This window comes from Triturus cristatus, chromosome 4_2 (genome assembly GCF_964204655.1).
Source record: "Triturus cristatus chromosome 4_2, aTriCri1.1, whole genome shotgun sequence".
Lineage (NCBI taxonomy): Eukaryota > Metazoa > Chordata > Amphibia > Caudata > Salamandridae > Triturus > Triturus cristatus.
Genome location: NC_140586.1, coordinates 973329714 through 973352536, shown reverse-complemented (window position 1 = coordinate 973352536; position 22823 = coordinate 973329714). Strand labels below are relative to the sequence as shown.

Genomic DNA, 22823 nt, shown 5'->3' with positions numbered 1-22823 from the left:
CAGATGACAATGCAGACCTTGAGTTCTCCAAAACTGACGACTCAACAGATGTGTCTGGCTGCAATGAATTGTCTCTTACAGGTTGAGCATCACTAAACGGCACAAAGCATAGAGGGGTCTCAGTTTCCGTTGCTGCAATACCAGTTCTCACCCAACTGTCTGCTGGTGAAGGGATCGGAACTTTCTTGGTATGGGTGGCGTGTACCCAGTTCTTCCTGCCTTCCAACCGAACTGCAGTCCTTGTAGCCAGCAGCACTTGGAAGGGACCCACAAATCTCGGCTCCAAGTTACGTTTTCTGCCAAAATTGCGGGTAACAACCCAGTCACCCGGTTGAAGCCGATGTCCAGGACCCTCTGTCTGTGCCGGTAAAGCTTCAAAAACCTGTTGATGAATTAACCTCAGTTTAGCAGTCAGATCATGAAGATAATCAATTAGCATTGGATACTCAAGACTATCAAAGGCCTTAGGCCTCGGGACTCCCCAAATGTTCGCAGGGCGGCCGAACACAATCTCATATGGGCTGAGCCCTACTCGAGAGTGCACAGTCGCTCTGGTTGATAAGAGAGCCAGAGGCAAGGCATCAGGCCATGACAAACCAGTCGTAGCTTGTATCTTCGCAAGTTTCAGCTTCAGAGTACCATTGTACCCTTCAACCAAACCCGCTGCCTGGGAATGATTGGCGCTATGGAATTTCTGTCGAATTCCAAGGCCCTTACACACACTCTGCATCACGCTTCCCACAAACTCGCTTCCGTTATCTGACCACACAATCCGTGGCATTCCATACCGAGGAAAATATTCCTTCAGTAGGACTTTCGCTGTGGAGAGGGCAGTATTATCCTTAAGAGGATAGGCCTCAATCCATCTGGAGAACGCACAAACCACAACCAAAACGTACTTCAGATTATTGCATCTCTCCATATGGATGAAGTCCAGTTGGATAACCTCAAAGGGACAGGCAGGAGGAGCAAAATGGCCAGGTGGAGTGGGCGTGCCCTTGCCAGGATTATGCATCAAACACACCATACAACTCTTAACCACCCTCTCAGCACATTTAGCAATGCCATCGTTCTTCCATACAGGGGACAATAACTTACATATACCTTTCGCACTAATGTGTGACAGGCCGTGAGCCATAGTCACAACAGCTAGCACATATGCATCCGGTAACATCCACCTCTGACATTCCGACAAGTCAACCCAACATCCATGCGTGTCTAACTTTCCCGTGCTTTCTTTCCACTTGATCTTTTCAGTTTCAGTGGCCTCATTCTGAATTGCTTTCACGCTCTCAACAGTGTCTTCACACATACCAGTCTCCGTCGGCCACCTCACTGAACTCGTAACATACATTCGGGTTACAAGATTCTTAGCCGTTTCTTTAGCAATCTCATCCGCAAATGCATTACCACGACCAACGTCATCCGTAACCTTTCGATGCGCACTACATTTAATGATCGCCACCTGTTTAGGCAATGTAAGTGCATCCAAAAGATCGTTCACGAGCTGTCCATGTTGTATCTTTGTACCATGCGATGTCATAAATCCTCTTTCTCTCCACAATCGACCAAAACTATGTGCAACACCAAACGCATACTGACTGTCGGTAAACACATTCACTCGCTTTCCCTTAGATAAAACACACGCTCTTGTCAACGCAATCAATTCTGCCGCTTGCGCTGAATTCTGACTCAATCTTGCAGTTTCCACAACCGTACTCAACGTCACTACAGCATACGCAGTCGTCACATCACCATTCGGCAACTTAAAACATGAACCATCAACATACAAAGTACCATCGGGGTCTGTCAATGGAGTGTTTTTCAGGTCCACCCGACCCTTCGTTTCTTCCTCAGTTCGTAAATAACAATCATGTGGTGGTACATGATCTGATTCCATATTAGTCGGCAACAATGTCGCCGGATTCAGCACATTACAACGCTTGATCTGTATATGACTTGCCAAAAGTGTCAACTCATACCCGGACAACCTTGCACTCGTCAGATGTTGAGTTTGAGAGTTTGTCCGATTCAGGAGAGTGTCAACTGCATGCGGAACCATCACTATGAGGGGAACAACCTTTACAACGCAACTTTTACAACGCACTACCATTACAACGCATTTTTTACAACGCATAATCCATTACAACGCATGATATTACAACGCAGGATACTACAACGCATTTTTAAAAACTACCTTTACAACGCATTCCATTACAACGCATACTACCATTACAACGCATACCATTACAACGCATAATATTACATTATACTATCCAACACTTACCCTACTGATGCACCCCCTGGAGTTAGAATAGTAATTTTTACCCCTATACTATCCAACACTTACACTATTGATGCACCCCCTGGAGTTAGAATAGTAATTTTTACCCCTATACTATCCAACACTTACACTACTGATGCACCCCCTGGAGTTAGAATAGTAATTTTTACCCCTATACTATCCAACACTTACCCTACTGATGCACCCCCTGGAGTTAGAATAGTAATTTTTACCCCTATACTATCCAACACTTACCCTACTGATGCACCCCCTGGAGTTAGAATAGTAATTTTTACCCCTATACTATCCAACACTTACCCTACTGATGCACCCCCTGGAGTTAGAATAGTAATTTTTACCCCTATACTATCCAACACTTACCCTACTGATGCACCCCCTGGAGTTAGAATAGTAATTTTTACCCCTATATTATCCAACACTTTCCCTACTGTTGCACCCCCTGGAGTTAGAATAGTAATTTTTACCCCTACACTATCCAACACTTATCCTACTGTTGCACCCCCTGGAGTTAGAATAGTAATTTTTACCCCTACACTATCCAACACTTACCCTACTGTTGCACCCCCTGGAGTTAGAATAGTAATTTTTACCCCTACACTATCCAACACTTACCCTACTGTTGCACCCCCTGGAGTTAGAATAGTAATTTTTACCCCTACACTATCCAACACTTACCCTACTGTTGCACCCCCTGGAGTTAGAATAGTAATTTTTACCCCTATACTATCTAATACTTACCTTAAATGTAATTTAATATTATGCGTTGTAATGGTATGCGTTGTAAAGGTATTATGCGTTGTAATGGTAGTGCGTTGTAAAGGTATTTTTTAAAAATGCGTTGTAGTGTCATGCGTTGTAATGTCATGCGTTGTAATGGATTATGCGTTGTAAAAAATGCGTTGTAAGTGCATGCGTTGTAATAGTGTGCGTTGTAACGTCATACATCCTCACTATGAGCATATTATCCATGACCAGACCTGCGGATTGTCGAATAGACACCGCAGCTGCCGCTGTCGCTCTCAAGCAACTTGGCAACGCTCTAGCTACCGGGTCTAACGTCGCGGAAAAATACACACACGGACGCTGCTTACCACCAAATTGTTGCGTCAAAACACTCAACGCACAACCTTCTCTCTCGTGAACGTATAGTGTAAATGGCTTACTGTAATCAGGGGTACCTAACACAGGAGCCGAACACAGCGCATCACGTAGTTCAGAAAAACTTTTCTGACATTCTTCTGTCCATGGCAAGGGAGTCAAAACATCCTTGCACGTGAGAGCTATCAATGGCTTCGCTAACAGTGAAAAGTTCGGAATCCACTGCCTGCAGTATGACGTGATACCGAGAAAGGCACGCACATCTCTCTGAGTTATTGGCACAGTCATTCGAGCAATCGCTGCGATTCTTTCAGGGGTCAACCTTCTTCCCGCCTTTGACAATAAGTGACCTAGATAGGTTACTTCTTGACAACAATATTGTAGTTTAGAAGGTGACACTTTGTGATGTAAGTCACATAGATGCTGTAACAGTGATACTGTAGCAGTTCTGCAAATCTGTTCTGTGTCAGCAGCTACCAACAGATCATCAACGTACTGAATCAAGGCCGCACCAGCCGGTAACACAAACGCATCAAGTTGACTCTTAAGAGCTTGGCTGTAGATCGATGGAATCTCACAGTAGCTCTGAGGTGCGAGTTTGAACCTGAAGCTGCGACCACCTAATGAGAAACCGAATAGATCTCTGCTTTCCTCAGCAATTGGAATGCTAAAGAAAGCATTCTTCAGATCAATTACCGAGAACCATGATGCAGAAGCTGGAATCAGAATCAGCAAAGCCGTAATGTCAGGCACCACGGGAAACTGTGGAATAACAATTTTATTTACCTCCCTTAAATCAATAACAAAACGATACACAGGAGGCTTGGATGGATCAGTTCGTTTCAAAATAGGTAACACAGGACTATTACACACGTTACCCCGAGTTTCTTCAATGACATCTTTATCGATCAAATCGTAAATGATCGCTAATAGTGCTCGCTCTCCATCAAGAGAGATACGATACTGGGGAATGCGTGGCAGTCGCACGTTGGATTTCAATTGAACAACATAAGGTGGTATATCCAACAGGCCTACGTCATTAGGACCTGTCGCCCACAAAGACTCAGGAAGAGAACTCAATTCCGGTGGGAGCTTATCAGTCGACAAATACATAGGAGAGATCACTCTCTGACCCAACGTAAGCTCCACTCCCGCAGGAGAACAGTACAAAGTCGCATATAACCGCTTCAACAAATCCAGGCCCAAAATATTCTCACCACAACCAGTAGTCAAAATCAAAGGAGCCTCTAGCTCACGAGACCCAATTGTAAGGGGCAAAGGGCTAGAAACTGGATTGCTAACAGGGGCGCCAGAGAATCCAACGGAAACATTCGTTAAGCCAGACAAAGGCGCGCCAGGGAGTTTCGAATGCATGATGGAACTTTTCGCTGCACCAGTGTCCAACAGAAAAGGCTCAACTACGCCCAATGTGGCAACTGCATAAGGGCCTCTGTGATCAACCGGAACTGATACTACTCCCTCTCTTTGTCTATGGCTGTCCTAGTAATTACCATCAGCATCAACATCATGCTCGACATAATAGTCGTCCACATGATACTGTGCAGATCTACCAGACGATGGATCGCGCCGATCAAAGCAATTTTGCGAGTCTGATGAAGTGGCAAAACGCTCAGTCTGATTCTGAGTAACACCACGACCTCTACCACGTGACGCTTGTTGAGGACCACTACGACCTCCTCGAGCCGAAACACCATTGTTTCGGTCACGCAAAACTGGACAATTAAACTTCAGATGGCCCTCACCCCCTACAATATGCGCATTGATTATACCCCAACATAGATCGAGGTATAGAGGAGTCAGTACGCGACTGTGATCTAGAAAACTGCGATTGTAATCTGTGGCTGTTGCGAGTCATTTTGATTCGAGCGTGGAGGATACGCTTGCTGCAATAAGACCTTAGTTTTAAGATCCTTCGTTTTCTTATCTGCGCGTTCGCTTTCTTCTTTCTCTCTATTTTCGTAGTATTGGGCCGTAGCTAATATCTGAGCAGTAGTAGAAACGGCCCACGAACTTTCAGAATTCTTCAACTTGTTGCTTAGTTCAGGCAACAAATTCGATACAAATTTATCAACGAACAATCGCTGACCTCCCTCAGAGCTCATATCCTGACCACTATGATCGATAAATGCCTCCTCAAATCTCGTAAAGAAATCGGAGACACTCTCGCCCTTCTTTTATTTGCACGCAGACAATTTGTCCCAATTAACGCGTATTGCTGGCATAAGTGTCTTCATAAGTGTAATTATCCTCTGGGGCAGATTCTCAATGATCTGTTCAGGTTTAGCCCCACCAACTTGCCGTCCGTCAGCCGCCGCTAGAGCAGCCCAATCACCGCCTAACTCAGCTGCGTGATTCTCTTGATGGATTTTCGCCCAAATCGGTTGAGGCACTACATTACCAAACAACATGTCGATATCGGCAAGGTTCATGACAGTAGCATCCACTAATTGGGATAACTCCTTGTAATAACCTGCAGGATTCTTGCGGGGGTCAGGCAAAGTTTGCTTTACCTGCAAAACTTCCGATCGCTTCCACAGGAGGTGTATCCAAACTCTCTGAAAGTGTGGTAGAACAACAGGATTAGCAGCAGGATCAACTGGCATCCATACTGGGGGAACTTCCCGCATAGGATACTGACCAGGTTGAGCCGTCCGCTCCTCAGTTTCGTCCTTAAACAATGCTCGAGGTTGTACTGTAGATCGAAAAGATAACAGACGCTCTAAAGCACGTCGGACATTACCGCCCACAATCATACCAGTCGAAAATTGATTCTGAAGCTCAGTGATCTCGGGCGGTACATTGTCTACCTCCTCATTATCCCACTCTTCTCTCAAGGATTTACACATTTCCTCGAACACGAATCTTTGTGTGGGCTCATTGAACTGGGAAAATGTCTCAAAAACTATACGCGAAGTGTACTTCGCAGGATGCCTAATCCATTTACGCGCCATTTTCACTAACGACTCACGTTCCCTACCATCAGGAATTTGACTGCGCCTCTGAGCGACATCAGAAAGATCAGACCCGAGTATTGGTCCGAAAAGTGGAGAATAGAGATTAGCGACAGCATTAAATATACGACTACGAACGGAAGGAGAAGAAGAAGGAAGCACAGGAGCAACGACATTAGGAGTAAACGTAGAGGCAGTAGCGGTAGTCGGGATAACGGGAGTAGTAGCAAGATTGGGCTGATGAGATACTGGCAAAGGAGCAGTAGGAAAAAGAGTGGGTAAAGGAGGATGAACAATTTGTGGCACAAGGGGATTCGGAAGAACAGGAGGAACGACAGGCTGACCAGCAGCCGCCGGAACAACAGGTTGAGGAACAGGAGGAATCACAGGACCCACAGTATCTGGTGCATAGGGAGGTGGTGATTTCAATAGATAAGACAATATGGGATCTTCTACCGCTTCTTCTCCCGTCTTATCAGGACTAGACGGTAAAACCGGATAACATTTATCCACCGCCATATGATGAAGTCTAGCACAAACTTCCTGCTCCTTCTCGTCTTTGTCTCGCTGACACTGTTCTGCATTTCGCATCACCGTAATAACACCTTCTCTCTTATTTTTCTTAATCTGTTTTATTTCTTTCTGCTTGGCCTCTTTACGCCATAACCGAAAGGAATCAAACATGGCCGGCCTAGCTTTCTTTTTAAACAATTTAGCTTCAAGATTATCTAATATTGCAGTTTCGAAACTACCATGTGATGGCCAACTAAGAACACCATCATTTTTAGTGTAACAAATCCAATATTCATTGTATACAATAGGACCTACTCCGTGGCGACTATAGAGCTCATAAATTGGAGTTCCAACTGGAGGTATCGGACATGAATCCTCCAGTCGGGAATCCGTGCTGCAACATTTAAGGAAACCAAACAAAGTACTACGGCCAGGCATCGTGCACACTAACCGAGTTTACAAACTTCAAGGGCTATCGAATTACGATGTCCTCGCAAAAATGCAAGACCCTCGGTTTTTGGCAATTGTCAATAAAACTAAGAACCAACAACTAAGAACCACAAATGCAATGGAACCATGCAAACAACCAGGTTTAACCAAGAACTCTGGGAGCGACCCACAAATACTTAACTGAAAGAGCAATGGCGTCACCAGGAAGGCCCGTCTATCGTCTCGCCGTACAAAGGACTACGCCAGGCGCCAAAACAGGTCGACAGTCAGGGCATCAGTCCATCGCAGCCGTCAGGAGGCGGGAATCTTCGCGGGAAAAGTCTTCGGGCCACTTATTTCGACAACTGGATCGATGAAGCGGGGTGCACCTTCCCTCGGAGATTTCACACGAAGTTCCTCACGATCGTCGGGCTTTGGACCGGTACCGCTGATGTCGCCCATGTTGGGCGCCAACTGAAGGACTGGGCTATTCTAAGGCCCAGCGGTGCCAGGGGACAACACCTGAAACCTTCGTGGGTTACCTGTTCCAGCGTACAAAACACAGAGACACGGGACACCTCCTGCGACGTCAAAGATCAGCGTTTATTTACTGCAGGGATACAGAAATCGCAAGAAGTACACAACGTGTAGGTTCTGAGAGACTGCTTCAAATTGCACAAGTGGATCGCTCCTTTTATACACATTTTCGTCATTGCACAACATGACGAACAAAAGGTTACAATTCAGTTCCCACAGTAAACTTCAAAAGGGTCGCATTCATGTTTCAGAAGCCCGGAACATAATTACAGCAACATTGCCGGTTACCAACTGTAAAAGCACATTATCCCCACATTAAGCACATTCCATTCTGACTGTAAATGAATTAGGAGAAGGGACAGAAACAGATGCAAAGGAAAAACAAGGATGCACAACAGATTGGAAAATGAGTGTAAAGAGCAATATCGGAAACTCGATTGCAGGATCAAAGGACTCGTGCCTAATGCATGCATGACTGAAACAATAGACTGGCACGGCAAGATGAGCCTTGAGCGGAGCCATCTGCCCTTGCCGTGCCAACCCCCTCATGATAAAGACACCTTCAAAGGAACACGTGTCCTCCACGAAAGCTTGGGAATCCCAGGGTCACGAAGCGGACAGTGTCCGTTCGCTGGCTACTTGAGAGCAAGAAACAAAATGGATGCCGTATCTAAGATGGAACCCGAGGGTTCAGATGGACATAACCAGGAATGAGACGAACCGTACATAGTAGCGTAGCGAAAACGCGTACACCCACTAAACTCGTCATTTGCGGTTCGTAGATACCAAACTCGTCCATATTCGAACAACCCAAAAATGTCATTACGATTCTCACGGAACCTCAGAGTCCTAACAGCCTACAGAAATGGGTTCAGAAGACAGGAGGGTGAAAGCAAAAACTTAGGGGCTGACCCTGTAAAACGGTCATGTCCAACATAGGGTTATAATGTCCATTCCATTGAATAACTTTTTTCTCCACTTGAAAAGTAGTTTTGAAAGTGCATTCCCCACTCTTCTTGTCAACATACTTGTGTTCTCTCTCAGTGCTGCAGCTGAACTCCTAAGAATAACAGATCCCTACCCCCTGTCTTTGATTTAGTTTCTAAAACTAGTGTGTCACAAATTAACTTTATTGTGTTGCACATTTTTGTATTTTATTTGTCTGTCTGATGCACTGAAAATCGTTAATATGAGTTCGAAAAAAACCTGTTAAAATACTCTGGCAAGGACTGTGCATCATTGATGGAAATTGATCCAGAGCAGCTGCTGCTGGTGTTGTTATAATGCAAATATGGAAATGTGACGGATGTTCAACCACTGACAAGGACAAGGTACAATCATGCCTTGAAGAGAATCCAGAAGGTGCATTCTCCATCCTTAGGCCCATTGTCTATCCAACCTTACGTAAGAAATGTGTTTGTGAATGAAATCTTCTTTCTGCATCAGTGAATTACCACTGATTCCAAGATTATGTCACAAATCCTGCTGGACTAATCTGTTGGAAGGTGTCTACTGGCTTTTTTTCCTATCGTGCGCTTTCTGCATGAGCTGGAAAATTAGTCAATTGCATGTAATAAGATTTAAGTGTCAAAACTTTAGAGGCATTTCTTTAACGCAGAACAGAGTGATAGGAACTGACCTCTGACCTCAGAAGTTATCAGTGTCTTCATAAGTATGATTAATACCTCTTTCTTTTGCTGTCTCTGTTTTCCTTTAATCATGGTAGACAGTGGAAACAAGGTCATGATATTGTTGAATACATATTACTGTTTATCTATAAATATTATATCTTTCTTTTAAGACACAGCAAGTGTTCGACTGACAGGCTCCAAAACCCCCTGTGCTGGGATTGTACAGGTGAAGATGGGTAAACACTGGGAAAGAGTTTGTGACAGGCAATGGGACATTAAAGATGCCACTGTGGTGTGTAAAGAGCTGAACTGTGGAGTTCCAATTTCAGTCCCTCCAGCCTCAGCCTTCGGGGCACAAAAGAATGACAGAGTTGTGATTTCTGATGTCCAGTGCAAAGGCGATGAAAAGAACCTGCTGCAGTGTCCTTACAATGAGAAGATTCAGAGATTTTGTTATGACGGGAGGTATGCAGCAGTGAACTGCACAGGTAAGAACTACAAAACTACTTCCGACTGCCATGGAACCCAAACTCAATAGAAAACAGGCAATGGACAACCCCATCTTCAACCTCATGATCACAATCTCTTGGAGGTTTTGATAGAGTGCTCCCAACTAAAGTTGTATGAACTATCAATGCAACTACACCTCCTCCTACAGCACTTCATCCCTTTCCATCCAGTGTGATTACACGTCCTCCTACAGCACTTCTTCCCTTTCCATCCAGTGTGATTACACCTACTCCATCTTCACATCTTCCCTTTCCATCCAGTGTGATTACACCTCCTCCTACAGCACTTCATCCCTTTCCATCCAGTGTGATTATACTGCTTCCTGCAGCACTTCTTTTCTTTCCATCCAGTGTGATTACACTCCTCCTACAGCACTTCTTCCCTTTCCATACAGTGTGATTACACCTCCTCCTACAGCACTTCATCCCTTTCCGTCCAGTGTGATTAAACATCCTCATCAAGCACGTTATCCCTTTCCATCCAGTGTGATTATACCGCTTCCTACAGCACTTCTTTTCTTTCCATCCAGTGTGATTACACTCCTCCTACAGCACTTCTTTCCTTTCCATCCAGTGTGATTACACCTCCTTCTGCAGCACTTCATCCCTTTCCATCCTGTTTGATAACACCTCCTCCTACAACACTTCTTTAATTTCCATCCGGTGTGATTACACCTCCTTGTACAGCACTTCTTCCCTTTACATCCAGTGTGATTACACCTCCTCCTACAGAACTTCTTCCCTTTCCATCCAATGTGATTACACCTCCTCCTGCACCACTATTTCCCTTTCCATCCAGTGTGTTTACACCTCCTCCATCAGCACTTCTTCTCTTTCCATCCAATGGGATGACACTTCCTCCTGCACCGCTTCTTCCCTTTCCATCCAGTGTGATTACACCTCCTCCTACAGCACTTCTTCCCTTTCCGTCCAGTGTGACTACACCTAATTCAGCAGCACTTCTTCCCTTTCCGTCCAGTGTGACTACACCTCCTCCTACAGCACTTTTTCTCTTTCCATCCAGTGGGATGACACTTCCTCCTGCACCGCTTCTTCCCTTTCCATCTAGTGTGATTACACTTCCTCCTAGTGCACTTCTTCTCTTTCCATCCAGTGGGATGACACTTCCTCCTGCAGCATTTCTTCCCTTTCCATCCAGTGTGATTACACCTCGTCCTGCTGCACTTCTTCCCTTTCCATCCAGTGGATTACACCTCCTCCTACAGCACTTCTTCTCTTTCCATTCAGTGTGATTACACCTCCTACTACAGCACTTCTTACCTTTCCATCCAGTGTAATTACACCTCCTCCTGCAGCACTTCTTCCTTTTCCACTCAGTGTGATTACACCTCCTCCTACAGCTCTTCTTCACTTTGTATCCAGTGTGATTACACCTCCTCCTGCAGCACTTCTTCCCTTTCCATTCAGTGTGATTACACCTCCTCCTACAGCACTTCTTATCTTTCCATCCTGTGTGATTACACCTCCTTCTACAGCACTTCTTTTCTTTCCATCCAGTGTGATTACATCTCCTCCTACAGCACTTCTTCCCTTTCCATCAAGTGTGATTACACCTCCTCCTACAGCACTTCTGTTCTTTCCATCCAGTGGGATGACACTTCCTCCTGCAGGCAGCACTTCTTCCCTTTCCACCAAGTGTGATTACACCTCCGCCTGCAGCACTTCTTCCCTTTTTATCCAGTGTGATTACACCTCCTCCTACAGCACTTTTTCCTTTCCATTCATTGTCATTACACCTCCTACTACAGCACTTCTTCCCTTTCCACTCAGTGTGATTACACCTCCTCCTACAGCTCTTCTTCACTTTCAATACAGTGTGATTACACCTCCTCCTGCAGCACTTCTTATGTTTCCAGCCAGTATAAATACACCTCCTTCTACAGCATTTTAGCTCTTATTTACAACAAACTGAAGCTTCTGTACAGAGGCAACAGTTTTCCTGCACCTCCATGCGAAACCCTTGCGCCACCATGGATATGCCGTATTTACAATACAGCGCACCATGGAGCAAGAATTGACAGATGCGTCAGAAATTCTTACGCATCTGTTGGCACAAAAGTCACACGTTGCTGGAGTTGTGTCGTAAGCACGACGCAACTCCAGCAATTTGCAATGCATGGGAAGGCCTATTCCCTATACACTGTGCCTCTCCTTATGCCTGCTCCAAGCAGGTGAAGGGTTTCAATGCAGTGGCGTCCTAGATGTGGCACAGTGAAATATTGTAGGTTTCACTGCATCACTGCTACAAGGCTTTCCTGTGTGGGAACACTCACCCTGCATACATTATACCTGACACAAGTATAATGTGGTACTGGGCAATACAAGGTGATACATCTCCCAAGATGCGTCACTTTGTAATTGGCCGCAACATGGCACATTGTATACGCTGTAGCTGCGTCACAAAAAGTGACACAACGGGGATGCAAAAGTGTTGCAAGAGGCTTGTAAATCTGTCCCCTCTCTTTCCATCTAGTGTGATTATACCTCACCCTACAGCACAACTTACCTTTCCATCCAGCATGATTACACCTCACCCTCCAGCACTACTTACTTTTCCATCCAGCATGATTACACCTCCTCCTACAGCACTTCTTTTCTTTCCATCCAGTGTGATTACACCTCCTCCTACAGCTGTTCTTCCCTTTCCATCCAGTGTGAATTACACTTCCTCCTGCAGCACTTCTTCCCTTTCCATCCAGTGTGATTACACCTCCTCTTACAGCATTTCTTCCCTTTCCATCCAGTGTGATTACACCTCCTCCTACAGTACCTCTTATCTCTCCATCCAGTGTGATTACACCTCCTCCTACAGCACTTCTTTTCTTTCTGTCCAGTGCGATTACACCTCTTCCTACAGCACCTCTTATCTTTCCATCCAGTGTGATTAAACATTGAAGGAAGTGACTCACTAGGGTCACCAAGGTCACTCTCGACCTCTTCTTGCCTTGGAACAAAGAAAAGTCGATAATGCAGTACAGAATACAAGCTAACTAGTTTATTGACAAGATACACTGCAGTGGAGTCCAGTCTGACCAGCCTCCTATGATGGCTGTCGAGGGACTGACTCTAACAAGCATAAAGTTACATTATGTAGGTTACAGAGCCAACAAAGACCGGCCTATTATGGAAAAATACTGGTAGCTGTCATAATACAATGGGGGCACAGAACATAAGTTTCGATTCCGCAGCCTGGTACAAGCTATCTACTATCCAAGGTCGCCTGGCCTATCCTCCCTTCTAGATTCTAGACAGGTGGGAGAAGGCTTCTCTTTAACAGAAAAGGCATGCGTTAATGAGAAAGTTTCAGCATTGGAGAAACGAAACTTACCAAGAACCATTTCTCGAAAATGAACAAGCAACAGTCTCGATTATAATTGAAAATGGCGACTTCGAGAGCTAAAATGGTGGCACAAATGTCAACGTAACAAACGCAGCACCTGTATTTACTGATTGCATCTACGCATAATATGCAGATATATTGTATTGGCCATATAAATGTTAACATAATATTGGGTAAAGCACGAGTAAGATGACAATGTTATATTTCAATTCTATCAGGCCCTCCTTTTAGCATTTTATGCTACTACGAATAACCTTTATTCTTGCAACCAGGTAAGGGTCTTTACAATTCTAACAGAGGAAAGGAAAATATTATTATAAAAACAATAATATATCAGGTACAAATAAGTATATAGATGGATCCTGCGTAAATAGAAATATGACACTAAGTGCACCATTAGTATGGCGGATGGACTTTGTCCGCCCGCCATACCCTCGGGTAATGGGACCGCCCGCTGAGGGTGCGGCGGTCCCGCTACCCCGATTAGCATGCGCCTACCTGTGCACGTCTGCAACATTGCGGCGGGCGGTGCAGAGAGCACCGCCCGCCACAATGCCACAATGCCACAAAGCCACAAAGCCAGCCTGTGCCTTTCAATGCACAATGTGACAGGCACTGCGCGGTGCCTGCCACGTTGTACATTGAAATGCAGAGGCTACCACAGGTACCCCCCCATGTGCACCCCCCACCCCCAGGATCCCTGGGGGCCCATTGCCGCCACGGAAAGGCAGGTCCCCGCCTGCATAATAATATGGATGGCGGTGTCTACCAAACACCGCCACCATATAAAATGCTTTTCCGCCCGGTAGGCAATCGGGCGGATTCCCTACTGGCGGAAAACCGGAGGACGGTCTTCCCGTCCGCCGGGGTCCCCCCCATCATGGTAATGTGGCGGGAGGAATTTGTAGCGGGTGGAAGTTTTTGGCGGGCAGATCGCCACCGCCATACGGGCGGTGGCAATCCTACCGTAATCCTAATGGACCCCCAAGCATTAGCAGTTCAAGTAACATCAGGAACAGAACCTGCAAGAGAAGTAGTTGAACCAAAAACTCCTTTGTCCAACTGCATAATAGTATCAAGCTCTTTTTGAAGCATTACAGTTGCATTTGTATAATGAATCGAAATTCTTTTGGGAGCAAGATATGATCTACAATATGAGCATCATAAGGGAAGTCACTGGATCAAAACACAGCAGCATACTAAAAGGACAATGACATATATCACCTTTTCTAAAATCCAACCCAAACCACCAAATAAAGACCAGCTCCAATTTCCGGTCTCCATCCCTTTAACATTTTCCAAAATGTCTAAAATGTGCTGTGTAATATTATTTTCCATATTTGTGATACCGACCACACACTGCTCTCCTATTATTGTGCATGCACCACCATTTTTGGCCAGAATAAAATCGACTGCATATCTCATTTGTTCAAAGTATATGTGTATACTTTCCAACTGAGTGGGGATGTCCCGTAAAGCTGCCACTGTAGAGTTCGATAAAATTTGCAACTTACACCCGAAATACTCTCTAGCTTGTTCACCCCTGGCCATGGTGGTACCACCAAATGTAATAATAGAGGAAAGGAGATATCCAAAGGTTATACCATTGCTATAATTATTAACTTCTAAATCGGTAACTCCCTCACAAAAAAATCCTTGGTCAATGTTCTTTTTACCCATCTTATATTTGGTCTACTATACCTACAAGGTACCCCAAGAGGTAGCACCATTCACAAAGCCACGTCCTCTGTACCATTGCACATATTAGAATATGTACCATTCGATAGAAAATAGAAACTTGGGTGTGTGCATAGAGTGTACCTTGATAATCTAATAGAGCATATCTAGTATTCATTCCCTTGATAGTAGGATCATCCTTTTTCCCTAAATGCATTACTTTTTGTTCACTACTTCTCCAGAACAATTGAGATACAAATAAGCGTCAGTACTGTTTATTTCAGGGCAGCAAGCAGGATAAATACCTGCGTCTTGAGTGACAGATCTTGGCAGTGCCAACCTGTCAGGGTGATATTCCTTTTACCAAGGTACAGATCACCACAATACATTTCAGGCATGCATCCAGGGTACCCTGTTCCCCTCGGCTTTCTTTAATATAAGCAAGGTCCAGGATATCCCAGGCCGAATTCACCTTTTCCATCTACAAATTGGGGAGGATGAACATATGTGTAATTCACCAAAGACAAGGGGTAGGCGGTCCATAAAATTGTAGCAGAATCAGTGGGATAACATGCAATGCTATATCCCCAAAAAGTTTGATGTGTGTCTAAAAAGACATTGCTATACATGGTTCTTTTGCTGCGAACTGAGGAAACAGCCTGATATAGGACACATGATGAGGTAACTTCAGAGCACTCCAATATCCAGAAAACCCCCCTCCCACCAATGGGAACAACAATGTAACTACAACCCAAAATATTTTCTTCCTGAGCAACCATTCAAAATCAATCTGCCCCTGGCGCAGGGCAACAAGAAACTGTTCATCTTCTGCAAGAGGTTGACCAAACAGATACATGCTTGCTACAATCTTGCAAATCAAATCACCAAAGAAAGAGACATCATATGATGGAGCCGATGATGGAAAGGACACAAAAAAAGTAAACTAAAAGAAAAAAAACGTTAAAAAAGTATCAGGGTCCATTCCAAGCCTTCCTGGCAGGCTTCTATTGTCCAATCCTCGGTGGTGCTATTGAGCACGTTGCAGTGGATCCACACTGTTGTAGCCCATCTGCAAATGTTCAATGTTCTCAGGATAGGGCACTCTCCTTCCTTGAAAATACCCTCGGCTTATCCCATACTGCATCACAAGCAGTGCACCAAATCTTCCAATCCCTAGTCTAATGGGAAAATGCAGAAAGAAGGGGCATTGGTACTAATCTTATCCAATGAAGTCCATCCCTTACTACACTCACTTCTCTTTCGGTGCACTACACTTCCGTCAAGGACACAAAGTGTACCTTTCTACTCCAGGCACCATCTCCTCCTGGAGAAAAATCTGAAATTCAGGGGGCGCGGGGGACTGAGACTAAGGTCCATGTGGATCAGATGAAGTGAAGACCTGAGCTGCCTTAATTTCTGGGGGAACTGCCGCATTTAGAGTACCATCAAATTCTTCCTCTGTGTGCCCCACACTAGTTGGGCATCGGAGAACGGAAGAAATCCTGGGACTTTCTCCGTCTCATGGTCTCCAATGCCTTTAAGCACTCAGGCGTCGTAGGGAAGGGGTAGCGGTACCCATCTGCAGTAGGAAGCGTTGATCCAGTGGTTCCGACCTTCCACTCTAACCACTGTCCTTGTTGTGATGAGGACCAGATAGGGTCCCTTCCATCTAGGCTCCAAACTGTCTCGCCTCTAGAAACTCTTCACGAGTATTTAATCGCCAGGCTGAATAGTGTGCCCGGGCCCCTCAGGTGCTTAAGGTAACACCTCATGTATCTGTTGGTGAATAGAACTCAAGCTTTTAGTGAGTTCATACAAATAATCAACCAAGAAAGGATAATCTATCTCAGAAAACTTCATCGATCTAGGGATACCTCACACATTGGCTGGATGACCAAAGATCACCTTGTAGGGTGAAATTCATGTTCTAGAACGGGCTGTCATTCTGGTGGACAATAGGGCAAGTGGTACTGCATCTGGCCATTGCAACCCAGTACTCGCCTTAATTTTTGCCAATTTTAGTTTGAGAGTACCGTTGTACTTCTCAGCTAAACCAGCTGACTGGGGGTGATTGGCTGCATGGAATATTTGCTTGATGTGCAGACCATTGCACACCAGTTGGATCACCCTTGTGTTGAGGTGACTTCCATTGTCACTCCAAATCAAACGGGGCATGCCGTAGCGCGGGAAAAACTCCTTAATAAGAGCCTTTGCCATTGCCATGGCAGTATTTCCTTTGTTGGGTAAGCCTCAATCCATTTGTTAACCCTTTCGATGCTTGTGACGGAGCGGTTCCGTCATGCGGGTCGGTCGTGCTGTGCGCATGACGGAACCGCTCCGTCACGGACCCCGCCCGCGCACGGAACCTTCAGCACGGCGCGGTAATCCGCGCCGCGATGAAGGGGTTAAATGCACAAACTACCACTGACACATATTTCAAATTATTAACTTGCTGTAGTTCTATGTAATCCATTTGGAGTACCTCAAAAGGTAAAGAAGGGAGTAAAAAATTACCAGAATGTGTAGGGGTACCCCTCAAAGGATTGTATTTCAAACAACAAATCATCAGTGCCTTACTAGATGAGCAGCAACTTTTGGAATATTGTCATTTTTCCAAACAGGTTCTAGGAATTTACAAATGCATTTGTCGCTAATTTGGGCCGGACCATGTGCTATGGTAACTATGAGAAGTACATATGCATCTGGTAGCATCCATCTCTATTTCTTGGATTTGTCAGTCCAGCATCCTTCATCATCTAGATGCTGTGTACTCTCCTGCCACACTTCCAACTCCTCTACTTTTACCTCACTCTGTATCTCTCTAACACTGTCCATCAAATCCTCAACCATACCAACGTCTGGCACCCATCTAGCATGACCTGTCACAAACATTTTCCCCATTCTCAACCTAGCTCTCTCTTTTGCTATTTGATCTGCAAAGGCATTTCCCCTCCCTGCATAATCCGTAATTGATTTACGAGCACTACATTTGACTAGTGCCAATCGTATGGGAAGGGTCAAAGCTGTCAGGAGTCTCTCTATCAATGGACCATGCTGAATTTTGTTCTCATGTGACGTCAAGAATCCTCTCTCTGCCCAGAAGCGTCAAAAATTATGGGCCACCCTGAAGGCATACTGGCTGTCAGTATAAATATTGACAGCCAGTCCTTCAATTAATTCACATGCTCGCAAAAGAGCTATCAGCTCCGCAGCTTGCACAGATTGATGAGAAACATGTGATGTCTCAACTACAGTGCGCAGCGTGGCAATAGCATACGCCGCTGTAGTGGTGCCATCTGATAATTTGAAACAAGAGCCATCAACATATAGTTCCCCTTGAGGATCAGCTAAGGGAACATCAGTCAAGTCTACCCATCCCTTCATCTCCTCAACTGCTCTAAACAGACAATCATGGAAATCCTTCTCCTCTTCTTCCGAAGGGAGGGGTAGTAACGTGGCTGAATTCACTGGGGCACATCTTTTGATAGTAACATGAGGTGCAAACAATGTTAATTCATAACCAGTCAGACGAGCACTAGTAAGGTGCTGTGTCTTTGTTTTTTTCAAATGTACTTCCACAGCATGCTGTACCATTAAGGTGAGATCATGATTGAGAACGAGCCCTGCCGATTGTCGGATAGAGACAACCGCAGCAGCCGCAGCTCTTAAACAACTCAGGAGGGCTCTGGTGACAGGGTCAAGCGTAGCAGAACATTAAGCACATGGCCTCTGCTTACCTCCAAAGGCTTGTGTTAACACAGAGAGTGCACATCCAGCCGCTTCGTATACATACAACACAAAGGGCTTCTTATAATCAGGCCTGCCAAGCACAGGTTCAGAGCAAATCACAACTTTTAATTGTTCAAATGCATGCTGACATTCATTGGACCAAGGCAAGGGTTCATGCATATCTTTAGTTCTCAACGAAGCAGAGGCAGTATTAATAAAGTATAAGCAGATATCCGGTGCCGACAATATGAGGTGATGCCTATGAAAGCACGCATGTCCATCTGAGCCACAGGGACAAACATCTTAACAATGGCATCAACTCCCTCAGGTGTCAGCCTCCGAGTTTTCTTCGACAGCAGGTGACCTAAATAGGTGACCTGCTGTGGACCATATTGGAATTTGGAAAGGGACACCTTGTATCCTGTGTTCACCAAATGCTTTACCAATTTGATTGTGGCATCCCGACAACCTTCTACGATATTGGAGGATATCCAAATATCATCCACATGCTGCAATAATATGTTACCTGCAGGAAAAGAGAGAGAGTCCAATTGACTTTTCAAAGATTGGCTGTAAATACTAGTACTTTCAGTATACCCCTGCAGAACTATTTAAAGCTTCTGCCAGCTAAAGCAAAACCAAAGAAATACCAGCTGTCACGATGGACAGGAATGCTAAAACAACAATTTTTCAAATTAATAACAGAAATGTATTTAGCTGTGGAAGGAATTATTTTTAAAAAGACGATAATATCAAGGACTACTGGGAAACTGAGGAACAACTATTTTGTTTATTTCCCGCAGATCAATCACAAAACGATAGACATCAGGATGCGCATCAGGGAAATCGACAGGTGCATTTTCAAGAATAGTGAAAATGGGGCTATTACACACGTTCGCTGCGGTCTCCTCAACCACCCCCGATTTGATCAGGTCTTGTATAATCTGCATCAAAGCCTGTTCCCCAGCCTGTGATATTTTGTATTAGGGAATACGAGGAAGAACAACGTTATCTTTGACCTTTATTGAAATTGGTGGTATCTGTAACCACCCTACATCCGTATCCCCTCTGGCCCACAATGAGGATGTCACATCCTTAAATTCAACAGGAAGCGGTGCATCTTTCGCCAAACACTGTTTTACACTAACTACATTAGGTCCAAAAGTCAGATAAACACCATCCGGGAACAATACATGGTGGTATATAATTTCTTCAACAAATCCAGTCCTAACAGATTTTTCCCACAATTTGCCATCAACTAAAATGGGAAGTCCACAGTAAAATGACCACCAGTAAAACCAAGAGGTCAGGATATGGAGCACACAACCGGTACACCTGAAAATCCTACCGAGACATTATTACGGCCTGACAGGCCTGCCCCAGGGACCAGCGAATGAGAAACAGAGCTATTCATTGCACCTGTATCCACCAAATATTTCTCAGTCGAACCATGCAAATCTGCTGTGACATAAGGACCTTGCTGATCTACAGGAATTTGGACTGGTCCATCGCCCTGTCCCTTGCTGTCCTAGCTATACGACATCCCTGTAACTTCATCCATATCATAATCGTCATGATAGTACTGTCTTCCCTGGGGTTCATAAAAAACATTCTGATTTGAACAACCCCCTGAAGATGCACCAACTTGATCCTCATCCCGACCAATCTGTCCACCGCCCCTTCCACCCGGATCCCACTCTCTAGGTACTGCACGTTTCTGTAACAGTACCGGACACTCACTTCACCAATCTCCCTCCTTTTTACAATATGCACAGGGTGCACCACCTCTACCAGCATCTCGTGACCTTTGAGACAGAGCAGTGCCTCGGCCCCTTCCAGACCCCGTTGCAACCTGCTGTAGCAACACCTTTGTCTTCAAATCCTTACTCATTTACTCCACTTTATCTTTTTTCCTCATTTCCTAGATGCTCATAATATTGAGCCATACTCAATATCACTGAACGGGAGGAAGTAGTCCAAGTACTCTCAGTAGCTTGCAGCAAAGCCACAATTTCAGGAAGCAAATTCGTACCAAAGCTATTAACAAATAAACGAACACCGCCTTCAACTGACAAATTCTGCCTACTGAAATCTAAAAACACCCCTTCAAAATGAGTGAAAAAGTCTGACACACTCTCCTCTTTCTTCTGACGACATGCCGTTAACTAAAGAGAATGCATATAAGTAATAATGTGGCTTGGCAAGGCCAAAATCTTAGCTTTGGGCATTTTACCAGCCTTTCTCTCTTTATCCCATGCCCTAATCTTATTCCAAGTACCACCTAGCTGCTCGCATTGATCCTGCGTATGCACTTGCCGCCATATGTCCACTGGCACCAAAAGCCCAAAAAACATCTTAATGTCTGCTAAAGTCATAACTGATGAGGAGGCAGCCTCAGTTAATTCTTTATAGTATGCGGTAGGATTTTTCCTAGGGTCAGATAACTGACTTTTAAGAGCAAGCACCTCACTTCTTTTCCATGGGGTATAGACCCATTGTACCCAAAAATGAGCCTCCACCCGCTGTTGAACCACATCGCCATTTAGTTATGCTGTTCTGGCATCTAAGGGAAAAAAAACAGGGTGCACCTCTCTCATTGGAAATTGGGACACTGTAGGTGGAGTACAGTGATGCAATCTTTCTCGATAACCAAGGAGTGTCCCAACATTATCAAAAACGTCTGCAGGGGCCATACCAACTGAATATACATAATCTTAAATATCATAAATAACTTGAGGAGCTATAACTCCAATACACTGTTCCCACAAGCCAATCAATGTAGCTGACACATGCTTTTTCCCTACGCTATCCAACACTTTCCCTACTGTTGCACTCTCTGGAGTGGGAATAGTAATTTTTACCCTTACGCTATCCAACAGTTTCCCTACTATTACACTCTCTGGAGTTGGAATAGTAATTTTTACTCCTAAGCTATCCAACGCTTTCCCTACTGTTGCACTCTTTGGAGTTGGAATAGTAATTTTTACCCCTACGCTATCCAACGTTTTCCCTACTGTTGTACTCTCTGGAGTGGGAATAGTAATTTTTACCCTTACGCTATCCAACACTTTCCCTACTGTTGCACTCTCTGGAGTTGGAATAGTAATTTTAACCCTACGCTATCCAACGCTTTCCCTACTGTTGCACTCTTTGGAGTTGGAATAGTAATTTTTACCCATACGCTATCCAACATTTTCCTTACTGTTGTTTTTGTTGGAGTTGGACTAGTAGTTTTATTGTGTCTGGTATTTAATATGTTTTGTATTATTTTAGCTATTGTAATATATCATTAATAATAAAAATTATTTACGTTAAAAATATTGATTATTATTTGCTATATGTAATTATTAAATATTTATTGATGTTATTGTTTTATGTGTATAGATGTATTGGTAATTTTTTAAAACATTTAATAATTTATACGTTACAGAAATTATTATTGAAATTAATTATTAAGTAAGTATATATATTATATATTATATGTATATGTTTAATTAAAGTTTTATTAAATTATATATATTAATTGTACATTTTAAATATTATACGATATATTTAATTATGTTTATTTAATTTCTAAGTATTATTTGGTTTATTTTACATATATTTTTAAAGTAAAAAAAACCCGATATTTTTAATAACGATATTTTTGACATCGATATTTAATTTTCGATATTTTTGCACTTACCATGTTGTAGATAGGATGTCGATATTCTTGACATCGATATTTGTGTTGCGATATATTTGTAGGTCGATTTTCTGTCTGTCGAAATTATGTCATACAACCGTAGCCGACATATGCAGAAGGGCATACCCCTCCTCCTACAGCACTTCTTTTCTTTCCATCCAGTGTGATTGCACCTACTCCTACAGCACTTCGTTTCTTTCCATCCTGTGTGATTACACCTCCTTCTGCAGCACTTCATCCCTTTCCATCCTGTGTGATTACACCTCCTCCTACAGCACTTCATCCCTTTCCATCCAGTGTGATTACAACTCCTCCTGCATCACTTCTTCCCTTTCCATCCAGTGTACACAATCTTGAATATCATAAATAACTTGAGG

At 44.1% G+C, this 22823-nt stretch overlaps 1 protein-coding gene across 1 annotated transcript in view; it reads left to right on the top strand.

Moving 5' to 3' along the window:
- LOC146839184 (scavenger receptor cysteine-rich domain-containing protein DMBT1-like) overlaps window positions 1-22823 on the top strand; it is a 505505-nt gene that overhangs the window by 160177 nt on the left and 322505 nt on the right. The window contains exon 3 of the mRNA XM_085603207.1: window positions 9656-9973. Within this exon, the coding sequence (XP_085459333.1) occupies window positions 9656-9973 (318 nt within the window). The remainder of the gene's footprint in view (window positions 1-9655; window positions 9974-22823) is intronic.